The sequence below is a fragment of the Garra rufa genome, chromosome 18 (genome assembly GCF_049309525.1).
Source record: "Garra rufa chromosome 18, GarRuf1.0, whole genome shotgun sequence".
Lineage (NCBI taxonomy): Eukaryota > Metazoa > Chordata > Actinopteri > Cypriniformes > Cyprinidae > Garra > Garra rufa.
This window is the reverse complement of record NC_133378.1, coordinates 27,445,507-27,459,547: the sequence shown is the minus strand read 5'-3', so window position 1 is coordinate 27,459,547 and position 14,041 is coordinate 27,445,507. Positions and strand designations below refer to the sequence as shown.

At 34.7% G+C, this 14,041-nt stretch overlaps 1 protein-coding gene across 1 annotated transcript in view; it reads right to left on the bottom strand.

The window, feature by feature from the left end:
• Positions 1-14,041, bottom strand: part of masp2 (MBL associated serine protease 2) — a 15,983-nt gene continuing 1,942 nt past the window's right edge. The window contains exons 4-11 of the mRNA XM_073823497.1: positions 13,234-13,392; positions 7,982-8,178; positions 5,424-5,571; positions 5,038-5,156; positions 4,875-4,953; positions 2,950-3,072; positions 2,763-2,837; positions 1-1,003 (exon numbers count right to left, since the gene is read on the bottom strand). Of these exons, the coding sequence (XP_073679598.1) occupies positions 225-1,003; positions 2,763-2,837; positions 2,950-3,072; positions 4,875-4,953; positions 5,038-5,156; positions 5,424-5,571; positions 7,982-8,178; positions 13,234-13,392 (1,679 nt within the window). The 3' untranslated portion in view covers positions 1-224. The remainder of the gene's footprint in view (positions 1,004-2,762; positions 2,838-2,949; positions 3,073-4,874; positions 4,954-5,037; positions 5,157-5,423; positions 5,572-7,981; positions 8,179-13,233; positions 13,393-14,041) is intronic.

Genomic DNA, 14,041 nt, shown 5'->3' with positions numbered 1-14,041 from the left:
CACATACAAATTAAAAGATTAAAAATTGTGTGCCTCTTGTTTAGTTTATTCATATAGCACATTTAAGTGCAAGTGCCAGCCAAAATGCTGCACAAAAAAGATTTATAAAACAGAAAAAATTGTCTATGACTGAGATGTCACATGCAAAGTATGTAAAAGTAATTAAAGATAATTTGGTCAATAATAAATTCCTATCAAATCAAAGTCAAACGTTTCAACACTGTTCAACTGTTCTCAGACATGATTTTTTCAATCCACGAAAGATAATTGCTCACTTTAGTATAAACTCCATTATACTCAGGCTGGGCGCAGCCGTGACCCCATGACACAATACCGCCTATGAACCAGCTCTTACTCTGTGTGTCCATAAATGCAAAGGGCCCTCCACTGTCCCCCTGGCAGGAGTCTTTTCCCCCGTCAGCGACCCCAGCACATATCATGTTCTCTGTCACAACTAGTTTCCCTTTATCTGTCACTGTGGAGTCATATTTAGCCTTACATGCCTCAAAATCAGTGACGGGTAAATGTGCGTACTGGAGAATTCTGGAATGCATCGTAGGTTTGTGTACATTTGACACACCCCATCCAGACACCTTCCCGACGTCATTAGTCTTCAAAACAAACCGCTCTTCCCTCCCAGGCAAACACACAGGCATGACGGCTTTACTGACAGGTACCTTATACTCCAGTTTGATTAGGGCAATGTCATGGTTGAAGTTAACATTATCGTGATGGTACTGAGGGTGAATGAAGACTTTCTCTGGAACGCCAACTACTGCCTCATTGTCATTCTGTTTGACTATGCCCATCTTCAGCTGCAGGTTGGAAGAATCGTAGCTTTTCAGAACATGAGCAGCAGTGAGGACCCAGTTGTCGGAAAGAAGAGAAGCGCCACCGATGAACCGCTGGCCTGTTCGTATCATGACCTGCCAGGGAATTTCATTCTTTTCGACAGTCTCCCCACCAATCACCTTGGAAAGCTTGAGCTCAGGCTGGCCACAAACTGAAACACAGCAGACATCAGATCAGCGTTCTTTTTTCTTTTTTTGTGGTCTCTCATATGACACTAAAAATCGAACATAGGTATGACACTGATATAAACTACAAGGGAAAAATTTGGACCACCCTGTGAAGCCGACAAACCAATGGTTGTGAACTTTTTTGATAACAATTTTATGTTGTCCATGCTTTACTAAATTTTTACATATATTTATACTCACATTTCCACTCAATAAAATTTTTTAGAGCTGGGCATAGCTACAAAAATGCATATTTATTCTAAAAATGCTCATGGAATTGAGCTGTTGATCATTTACATGACTTTTCCAGGTCTAGAAATCACACTTTACAATAAGCCTTCCTCATTAATCCTGGTTCTTCTATTTAGCTGTTTTATGGTACTTTATGCTATCTATGCAGGGTCAGGAAGCTTGTAGATTTCATCAAAAATATCTTCATTACGGTTCCGAAGATGAACATAGGTCTTTTGTGGTTGGAACGACATGAGGGTGAGTAGGGGAGCGCAGGGCACAACCTAACACTTTTTGAATTTCGCGGTTTATGTAAATCCACGTGGGGTTCAGAGTACAATTTTTATCCACATTATTTTCACACTTGTCTAGTACTAATATATCGCTTTGTTTCATATTTACAGTGTATACGTTTTTCGTTATTTACCTCAAAAGAAAGGAAGTGAAACGTGGACAACATGCCCCGTAGGTGGGGTACATTGTAACATCTGAGGGGCACGTTGTAACACGACCATATGACAGCTTAAAATGTTATCTGATCGAATGAAAAAATATACACAACAAACTAAAATATTTTGTCAATAAAATACACGTGTTAACTTTTTCAAATAAAGATTATTTTATTTTTTTTTTAATAAAAATTATCTAATTTTGGAGTTTGACAATGAACACATCGCAACCATGCTTAGAAACGGCCCTGATCGCAACACACAGCTGTACAGTAGTTCAAAACAATGTAGACAAACAGATGAAACACATTTAGACATTCAGAAAAACACTCCCCTCCCTCCACACACAGCTCTCATAGAACACCACACACATAAACCAGCCAAAATACTTTACATTTCTTGAAATAATAACTTCTGAACATTAAACATTGACTGTCAGCCTTTATTCACCTGTTTCTTGTGGTTTCTTATCAAAATCCTTAGAAGTAAGTAGTGTAAATTGCATTGCTAACGTCATAGAATAGCATAGTTTAATAACAGCGGGGCATATTGTAACACAGTGGTACAACGTTCCCCATCTGCGCGACTGGAGATTAAAACTGGTTAGTGTCTTCTGCTGGTTTGCTAAGCATTAATAAACTATCTAAACTGATAAATAACAAGTTGGAGATTAAAATAATAGCAGATTTGTCTAATTTTAAATGAATACTAAAAACTGAAATGAAAAAATTACTTCAGCCAGAAATGTACTTTTACTATGGTAAAATAAATATTCAGCGATATCGTCAAAAGGCTTTTGAATTTTGGCGCTCTTTTTTCTATGCATAGTTTTGCTATGGCAACTAGTAAATACAGTAAATTTGGTTATGCTAGCATGTGTGGAAATAGTTAAACCACGTGTGTTACAATTAACCCCGGTTAGTTTGTGCCCCGCTCTAGCCTAATTAATTACAGAATTTTCATTTTTGCCTGAACAGTCAAATGTGTCCATGCTTTTAATGGTAATGTATAATAAAATTTGGTAGTGTAAATAAAACTGATAAACCATATGAATTAAACTTACTAGGTGAGCAAATTTGGAGTATTTTTCCACCCAGGGCATCTCTCCAGTAGCCGTCATGTGAGCAGGTATAGACTCCTAATTTCAGAGAGAACAAGATTCCTCCACATTGTAAACCTCCAGTAATGATTAATTTGTAGTATGTGTTGATATTCAAATACTTTACTATATTGTGACATTTGTCCCTTACCGTTTGATCCAGCCTTCATTGTGTAGAATTTTTCGCAAGAATACTTAACCACAGATTTATATGTGGTTGTGGTGAATTTCACAGTTGCATTACACACTTCTGCAGGATCTCCACAATCAACAACTACAAAAGAGGGATATTTGATCATTGACACAGTTTGTACATACTACGAATGACAATGTTGGTGAAACCGAAGCATATCCATATTTTTAAGTTGAATGTCTGGCTCTGCGCATTTGAACACTTTTTACCTTGTACACTAAAAGATTTTGGAGGTCAAATCTTGTTTTATGCTGATCGTTGCATTGAAAACGTTCAGCTGGTTTAACTTAAAGACATTTAGTTCACATAACTTAATTGAGCAACTGAGAATTTGCAATGTAGCAAGTCAACTTAAAATTTTTAATTTTGACCACTACTTTCAGTCCTATGCCTATGGAAGCCCGTTTCTGCCACTGCATAGAAAAAATAGAAAAATATAATTGCGATTATATTGTGATGTAAACTTGCAAGTCTGACTTGCGATTATATTGTGATATAAACTCACAACTCTGACTTTTTTTCTCAGAAATGTGAGATATGAACTCACAATTGCATGTTATAAAGTCAGAATTGTGAGATATTACCTAGCAATTCTGAGAAATAAAGTCGCAATTTAGAAAAATAAAGTCAGATTTGTGACTTTTTTCTCACAATTGCGAGTTTGTATCTCGCAATTCAGACTTTTCTCTCACAAGTGGGAGTTTATATCTAACAATTCTGAGAAGTCGGGTCGAGTTGTAAGTCCAATTTTTGAGGGTAAAAGACTGATATGTTCTCAGAATTGCAAGTTTGTATCTCACAATTCTGACATAACTTGCAATTGCATGTTATAAAGTCATAATTGCAAGACCTAAACTTGCAATTCTAAGAAAAAAGTTACAATTGTCAGTTTATATCTTGCAATTCTCACTTTTTTCTCAGAATTCTGCCTTTATTTCTCAGCATAGCAAATTTTTGTCTCAATTCTGAGAAAAAAAGACAGAATTGCAAGATGTAAACTTGCAACTGCGAGAAAAAAGTCAGAATTTTAAGATAAACTCGCAATTCTGAGAAAAAAGTCAGAATTGAGTACATCTCGCAATTCTGACTTTATTTCTCAGAATTGTGACTTTTTTCTCAGCATACCAAATTTTGTCTCAATTTTGAGAAAAAAGACAGAATTGCAAGATGTGAACTTAAAAGTCAGAATTTTGAGGTAAACTCCCAATTCTGAGAAAAAAAGTCAGAATTATGAGTATATATCTTGCAATTCGGACTTTATTTCTCAGAATTCTGAGAAAAAAAGAATTGTGAGATAAAACGTTTTGTTTTTGATTTAGTGGTGGAAATAAGCTTCCATATAAACCTGCTGTTTTTGCATGCTCCTGTATTTTTGATCAATATTTAATCATCATTGTTTAAACATACTTTTCCCTACTAAAAAAAATTAAAGTGTTAAAATGTTCTTAGAATAAAATACATTTATTTGACATACAAATTAAAATATATATATTTCAGAGATTATCTCAAAGTAATCCACACCTTAAAAAAATAAATAAATAAAAAACTTTGCCACTGAGATAAGAAAAATGTATTTCTGTAATAACAAGTCACACAATTTTACTTCTGAAATATTCTGAAGTAAGCTTTAATCACTCAATTTACCAAGTGCATTTATTGTTGTTTTGTTCATGAAACACTGCAAATCCTAAATGTATCAAAAATATGCTTTTTTCTTATAACTGTCATCACCATTTCATCAGAGTTTGCAGTAAGAATTTCACTCACTTCAGCTTGAAATAACACCTCAGGTTTTAAAACGTACCTCCTCTTTGGTACGTAAGTAGAACCCCATTGACGATTATACACACTTCACGCTTATCTGGGATCCTTTTACAACTTACTGTTGCAGAGAGGCATCGGCCCATTCCAAAATCCACCCTTCAGGCATGTGGCTTGATAAAAGGGCAAAGTTTCCTCCCCCTAAAGACGCAAAAAGTCACTTTTAAGTCCATAAATAGCATACCAAGCTCCTTTTCTTAAATCTTAGAGAAAGTAAAAGGTTACCAGAGTTAATTCATAGCCCAGATCACACGTGACACTGAAAGTGTCCGTCATGATGTACCGAGACTGCTGGGGCTGAATACGTCCGTGTTGAGGAGCCACAGGGTTCGGGCATGGCTGCGCTATGAGAGCAGGGAACAGTGAGCACTGGTAATAAAAACATAGATGCTGGAAAACAGGCCGTTAACTTGTCATTTAAATGTGATTTCTAATGCATCACGTTCAGACAGCCATCAGATCTAGCTTTCACACTATTTATCATTTTATACTATTTTTTTGCTCAACACTGTGCTTCAAAGAAGTAGGCGGGTGGCTGTGTAATGTAATGTGAAATGTAGTTTTTCTTAGTTTTTACTTCTAAAACACAACAGAAAAGGGTAGTAAAGTACCTGTGCTGGTGTACTTGATCTTCCAGCCTTTGTTTTTCCCCGAGTGGTCTGAGCGGAAGGTCACGTGCACTTTGTGAGTCCCCGTCTCTATTTTTCTTGGTGGGGTTTTGCCGCAAAATGGGCCGTATTCCCTTCCACCTGCGGTGATCTTAAACAAAACAGTTTAAATTGTCAGTGTATACAAATGGCAACAGATAAACAAGTCTCTTGGGAGGTGGGAGGGTGAGGAGAAATAATAGGCAGTTGTGGAGGGCATGAGAGAGCATACATTATGTATTCAACAGCCTTCAGGTCAGTGATTAGTGGAGTAGTTTGTCGCTTAACACCAGTGCTCAGAAGACCAAAAGGCAGTGAAGGGGGGGAAAAAGCTGAACTAAAAGACCACTGCTTTAACAAGCTGTTAAACGCCATAAAATGGGATTGGTTTTAGTCATTAAAATCAAATGAGCTTTGATGCAGAGTATAAAAATCAGTGCTGAAAGTAAACACTCTTAAGCACTTATCATGCTTACTTTCATGGAGAGCTAATCTTATGTGTGTAAACACTCTAAAATCAATCTTTTTTAACACATAACAAGGACACTAGAAGGCATATTATATCTCTCTTCAAACAGTACTTGTACTATAAACAATCTTCCTGAAGCTATAGTATATAGCTCAGTATAGTGCAACAATATACGACTGTGGGGATTCTGTAAACCATGTAAAATATTTTATTGTTAAAATTATTGCAATATTGTATTATTTATTGCCTGTACTACTTCTTTTTTGTAGTTAATCTGCACTTTATCATTATATTTAGCAAATATTAAATATCCATGAGTGCTACATAAAAGAAGATATTTTTGAGGGGGGGGGGGGATAAAATAAAAATAAATGCAAGTAAATAATATAAAATAAAATTTCAAAATACAATAAAATAAAATACAAAAAAAAGTCAGAAAGTCGGCAGCGAAAACTGTCTTCTATATATACCGGTTGTTTTTGCATACGTCTTTCCAAACATGTTTGACTTACTTTCTTCTGTTCTACATAAAAGAAGATATTTTTGGGGGGGAAATAAAATGAAATAAAAATAAATAAATACAATAAAATAAAATAAAAAAGGAAATACAATTCTGAAGAAAAAATGTCAGAATTGTGAGTTCATATCTTTGCAATTCTGACTTTATTTCTCAGAATTGAGACATAAACCTGCAATTTTTAGAAATAAAGTCAGAACTGCAAGATGTACAGTAAACTTGCAATTGCAAGAAAAAAGTCCGAATTTTGGGATAAAAAGTAACTTATTATTTATTGTTTTATTTTATTTCGTCGTGGAAAATGGCTTCTATACCTGTTGTTGTTTCTAAATAAAATAATATAAAATAAAAAATACTAATAAAATACAATTAAAAAAAATTCTGAGAAAAAAAAGTCAGAATTGCGAGTTTATATGTTGCAATTCTAACTTGTTTGTTTCAATACTGAGAAAAAAAAGACAGAATTGCAAGATGTGAACTTAAACTGTGAGAAAAAAAAGTCAGGATTGTGAGATAAAAAGTCACAATTAACTTTTCTTTTTTTTTTTTATTCAGTGGTGGAAACAGGTATAATACCTGTTGTTTTTGCATACATCTTTCCAAACATGTTTGACTTACTTTCTTCCATGCTACATAAAAGAAGATATTGGGGGGGGGGGGATAAAATAAAATAAAAATAAATAAATAAAATAAAATATTACAAATAAAATACAATAAACAAAAATTCTGAGGAAAAAGAAAGGTCAGAGTTGTGAGTTTATATCTTGCATTTCTGACTTTATTTCTCAGAATTATGAGTTTATGTTTATGAGAAAAAAAGGTTTGTGAGAAAAAAAGTCACAATTAGCTTTATTTTTTTATTCAGGCTTTTAATAAACACCTGTTGTTTTTTGCATACTCCTGTATTTTTATCAGTATTTAATCATCATTGTTTAAACACCTTTTTTCCTGCTAAAAAAAGTGTTTTGTTTCCTATAAAGTAAAAAACATCACAGGTAAACCATAATTACGACAACTCAAAAAAATAGTCAAATTGATCTGCAATTAGTCTAGTAATTTGACTAGTAAAAAACAGTCAAATTGACCTGCAACATAATATAGGGATAGTTCACCCAAATTCTGTCAATCATGTCTTTCCAAACATGGTTGACTTACTTTCTTCCATGCTACATAAAAGAAAATATTTTTTTTGGAAATAAAATGAAGATAAATGGGTTTCGGTGTTGTTTTGGACCCTAAAGACTTCTAAACATTTTCCAAAATATCTTTTTATGCATTCTGCAGAAAAAAGAAAGTCAAAGTCATTTGTCATTTTGGGGTAAACTGTTCCATACGTGTGTCTTTAAATTCTTGTCATAAAGCTGGACTAACTCTATCTTATCAGACATAGATATATAGAGTTCCCAAAGGACACCATTCAAGTGACTCACACATCTGTACACACACATACTTTTACTATTATGGCTGTTGTTTTAGGTTTGACCTACCCTCCTAGCTGGAGTGCTGTCAGTGCTTGCTGATTGTGAAATAACCAACCTTGAGGATGTCATAAGGGCAGAGGATTTCAGGATGAGTCTCCACATCAAATAGGTCCAGGAAATCGAGGGTCACTTGGAAGCCTTCCATCAAACTGATAGTGTAATCACACTGGCTCATCTTGGGGTAAACACCTGGGTACTCTGGACTGCTCAGTTCTCCTGACCTCCCCCGAAACACCTGCCCACTACACTCAGCTACAGTGGAAAAAATGCATTTTCACACCCACTGGGAATTGTCAGAAGCACACACACATACGTTTAACAGACAACTATCCATGCCACATTTAACACTGAGAGCCGCAGGAAATTGCAACATTGATTCAGGATGCTCAGGAGTAAATAAACCTTTCAACCTGTAAAATGGCCAGAGAAAGGGCTTTCGGTCACTACTTTACTTTTAGAGTGACATTTATGAAGGATTACAAACATAATGTGTGATAATTAGATACTTTGGAAAATAGACCTGACCTGAATAAGATATTTCACATAATTTATTCCTGTGATTCAAAGCTGAAGTTCAGCATCATTTACATATAGTCCACAAGAGATAATAATAGTTGAATTTATAAAACATTAACCTGTTTAAAAGTTTACATACATTTGATTCTTAATACCGTGTCATTACCTGAATTCACAGCTGTGTTTTTTATTTATTGATAGTTGTTCATGAGTATCCTGTTTGTCCTAAACAGTTAAACTGCCCTCTGTTCTTCAGAAAAATCCTTCAGGTCTGGCAAATGGTTTGTGACTGTATGATTTTGAGATCCATCTTTTCACCATAAGAACAACTGAGGGACTCATATGCAACTATTAAAAAAGGTTCAAACCTTTGAATTTGAAGGTCAGGGTAAATTTAACTTAGTTTGTCTTCTGGGAAACATGTACATATCTTCTATAGCTTCTGAAGGGCAGTAAATAGAAAAAATAAGCAAAATAAGAAAAATGTACACATCTTCATTCTGTTCAAAAGTTTACACCCCTGGCTCTTATTGCATTGTTCTTTCTTCTGGAGCATCAGTGAATGAACCTTCTGTAATAGTTGCATATGAGTCCCTTAGTTGTCCTCAGTGTGAAAAGATGGATCTCAAAATCATACAGTCATTGTTGGAAAGGGTTCAAATACACAAAAATGCTGAAAAACCAAAAAAATTGTGGGACCTGAAGGATTTTTCTGAAGAACAGCGGGCAGTTTAACTGTCCAGGGACAAACGAAAGACTTATGAACAACTATCACTAAAAAAAAAAAAAAAAAACAGGTGTGGATCATTTAGGTAACAATACAGTTTTAAGGATCAAGTGTATGTAAACTTTTGAACAAGGTCATTTTTTTTTTAATCCAACTATTATTTTCTCTTGTGGACTATATGTAAACATCTTTTATGTGAAATATCTTATTCAGGTTAGTACTAAATAAAAAACAACATGCAATTTGTATGATTCCTCTTATTTTGGTAAAATAATGAACATTTTTGCAGATTCTGCAAGATGTATGTAAACTTTTGACTTCAACTGTACATATTCAATCGTTTATTTAGTTTATTTGTGAGCACAGCACTTCAATAAATATGTGAATAGTTCACCCCAAATTGAAAATGTACATAAAATGTACAAAATGTACTGTACAGAGCACAGTACTTCAATAAATAAGTGACTCTGGACCACAAAACCAGTCATAAATGTAAATTTGTCGAAATTGAAATTCTTGCGTCATCTGAAAGCTGAGTATATAAGCTTTCAATTAATATATTGTTTGTTAAAATAGGACAATGTTTGTCTGAGATACAACTATTTGAAAACCTGGAATCTGAGGGTGCAAAAAAATCGAAATATTGAGAAAATCGCCTTAAAAGTTGTCCAAATGAAGTTCTTAGCAATGCATATTAGTAATCAAAAATCAAGTTTTTATATATTTATGGTAGAAAATTTACAAAATATCTTCCATGATCTTTACTTAATATGCTAATGATTTTTGGCATATAAGAAAAATCGATAATTTTGACCCATACAATGTATTTTTGGCTATTGCTACAAATATACCCGTGCTACTTACGACTGGTTTTGGGGTCAAGGGTCACATATGTGAATAGTTCACCCCAAAATGAAAATGCCATCATCAAAATCAAGTTGCTGCAAACCCATTTGACTGACTTTCTTTCATGGAACACAAAAGAAGAAATTTTAAAATGTTTCTCGTTTGCACTCGTTGCTTCTTGTTTGCTCCAAAGCAACTTACAGGGAAAAATACTGGATTCAAGGTACATGTTTAATTAGTTCATGTTTGCACTAGGAATTGAATCCATGACCTTTGTGTTGCTATACTGCTATAAGCTACAGGAAGGCTTTAAATGACGCAAAGGTAAAATAAATGTTTCAAAATACCACTTTATTATAAAAGAAACATTTACTAAAACACTATTATTCATGAAAACTCTTGACATACACCTAGGCAAATTCATGAAAGAAGCAGCGATGGCTGATTCAGGAACAAATCGATCTTTTGAGTTAAATCTTTTAAACAAATCAGTTGATTCAGTTTGAATGACACATTCATGAATTGGCTCACTGATTTAGTGATCCAGTAGTAGCAGTTCTTGAGTTCTGTTTCTCACACAAAGCTTTTAAATGGCTTCAGAAGACTTGGAATATCGCATAAATGACATTTAGATCAAATGTATCCTTTTGTGTTCAACCAAATAGAGAAAGTCATACCGGATTGGAACACTGACGTTGAGTAAATGACAGGATTTTTATTTTTGGCCAAACTATTAATTTAATAAATGAACCCCAACAAGTTCATATCAGTGTTGTTTTCGTCAACGATGACGATGACGAAATCATTTCGTTGACGCCACTTTTTTCATGACGATAACGAGACGATGACGAGATAAAAATGGCTCGTTGATGACTAAAACATGACGAGACGTGTGTGAGTTTTCGTTGACGAGATGAGAATAGACGAAAATGTTAGTGGGTGGTCCGTCAGACGTTTAAAATGCATGACATTTCCGCTTATTGTGCATGCCAATTAAAACTTAAAAAGTATCTGACGCTATGGCAAGCCGTTTTAGCATTAAATACTCTTTGCTATACTAGTATGGCAAGCCGTTTTAGCATTCCATCCTTGTTTGTCTTTTATGTTCTAAAACATTCCTTCATTATTGTAATTATTGGTGAAAATTGTCGATCCGGAAGCTCACATTGTGTTGAACTATAGATCTGCTATTTTCAGAACTTATAAGTGACACTACCCAACAGCAAAATACTTACTGACCTACATTAATTTGTTAAAAGACTATCTTTTTCCCTTTTTTTGACTAAAACTAGACTAAAACCTTTTTGACTTTTCGTCGACTAAAATTGGACTAAAACTATCACATATAGAAGTGACTAAAATTTGACTAAAACTAAGAAGCATTTTAGTCCAAAAGACTAAGACTAAGACTAAATCTAAGATGGTTGTCAAAAACAACACTGGTTCATATGATTAAATGATTCAGACACAAGTCATTGTTTCTGTCTTCCCTTCTGCGCAATATGATGTGATGTCTCTATCTTCCCCATTAGCAACGAAAAACAATTAAGAGGCATGTCTAGGCTGGTAATTGTGATTAATTACCCACCATTAGCACAGTATACAGTTTGAAACAGGTATCAATTTTCAACTGATCTCTATAATACCGTTGCCTCAGGAACCAATGGTAATTAACCTGGACTTGCTTAGAGTGACAGAGATCAACTGCTCTATACAGGCAGACTAGCGAGATGCTGCCCACTGTATCATCAGTCTGTTACTAAACCACACTTCAAGCTAAAGCCAGTTAGCACTATCGAGAATCACAGTAAACATTAGCACTTTAAATGAGAGGAGGTTTTATTTCTAATCCATTTCTGGCATAAGTTTTCACAGAAGTTGAAAATGTAAATTTGTCTATTTGAAACCCTACACAACCCTTGTTTATATCGAAAAATGCCACACAGTTAGTTGAGGCCACCCTATCAATGATATAACAAACCCCTATTTGGTGACTCCATTTCCTCCTCGATTATAGGCTATGCTAGCTCAATCAAGAGCTGTTGACAGGGCTGATAGATAGTGTGTGGTGAGCCGTGGCTGCCCAGCCTGCTGCTGTGACCGCTGTTTCAACAGGTCTGTGATGTACAAGAGGAGCATACTGGAGCATAAATCAGTATTGAGCTATATGGCAATATTTCCTAAAAATATTGGGATTTGATAGGAACTTATACAGCTAGAAGTTGTGTTTCTTCTGAATAAATATGCTTACATATCTTAGATTACAGACAAAGAGGCGGTCTGTTGCTCATATATGCATTTATTGCTGGATATAGATCAACGATAATGTTAAAAGTACTATAATATATATATTTTTCAATTCTATTAAATTGTCATTTTAATAATGTATTATATTTTTATAGTGCCCTTTCAAAAATTGAGTGTCCAAAGATTAAAACTCATTCTTATATTTTTCTAAACTTTCTGATTTTCTTTCTTCTGTGAAACACAATTTCTTTCTTTTTATTTTTTAACTGCACAATGACAATAATATGTCTACTACATATCGCAGAATAATTACATTTTATAACGCCATACAAGTCTTAATACCAGGGGCTTCCTTTAAGAGAGATTTTAGTTGCACAAAGAGTTTTTATGAATCAGGTAACCAATTATGGACTCTGTGCACAATTACTTTCACGTTTAGCTTCAGTGGCCACCACAATTTCCTACAATATTATGAGAAAATTAACACAAAATTGAATCTAGAGGAAGTGTTGACATGACAAGACAGTCAACACTAGCTTCTGGAATTCATTACTTAATTTTTACTCTTTCATATAATATACTATATATAATATACTATATAATAATGTAATTATTAGTGATAGACAGCTATTAGAAATATGACAGAAATAGTTTGCTACTGCTACAGTTCATTATGTGAGTATACAATAGTGAAAGCTTGTGTAGCACTGAGATTTTAGCGGAAATACAGACAGTCAGCGTGCATAGAATCCACTTTTCCACTTACTGAACAGAAAACATTAAGGAATCTCTACTGTGTCTCAGTGCTTTACATGCTATTTATAGTGCATTTATTGTAACTAGCTTTTTTGTGAAAATGAAAGTACACAGGATTGTATATAATATCATATAATGTCCCATACATTTCATAATCAATGAGCAGAGAAACTACAGGTCAGGGCTTTTATCTGTTCTGTTATCCATTATCTTACCAGGACAGTGTCTTTTATCGTTGTGGAGTCGGTATCCCAATCTGCAAGTGCAGTAAAAGCCCCCCACATAATTATGGCAATTATGGTCACACATAGGCTCTCCATCCACAGTGCTCAGGCACTCATCAATGTCTGTAAAGTGTAAAAAGAGGTCGATTAACAACAGTTCTCATTTGGATTTCATGGATTTGGACTTCCACTAAGAACAACACATGTATGATAAAATGGTGTGTATACACTACATATATTTATACAGCAGTTCTTTCTGGTCCTCAAATCTGATTGGCTGAGAGGAGAGTGGTATTCTAGTGATATCAGAACTCCAACCATTCAACCATTTGTTTCACTCTGCTTGGGGGATTCCTCACAGAGTGTCATAGCGGAGGCCCAAATCAACTGTAATTTTATAAATTATACTGTTTTTGTGTCACAGAATGTTGTTTTAAGAGTTTTTAAAGCAAGAATGTACTTGTTTAGACTTTAAATATGCGGTTTGTTAACACAAATAACGTCTATTTTGAAAATTTGTTTCAATGTTTTCAGAGATGTAAGCTCCAGGGGGTCAGCAACTGTTTAGCGCTCATGAACCCACTAAGAGCAGCCTTACTCTAGTGGTTAAAGGTTGTATCAGCGATTTCTAGCCTAAAACATAAAGTGTCAATTTCAGCTGACCTTTCTTCACGATCCGCTCGCTGCCTGCCCCATAAATTGTCTGTGAAAAATCCGCGTCTCTCTGGTCAGCCTAGGGTCCGAGATATGCCAAAAAAACAATCGGCACTACCAACCTTTCCACACATAAACAAACAGT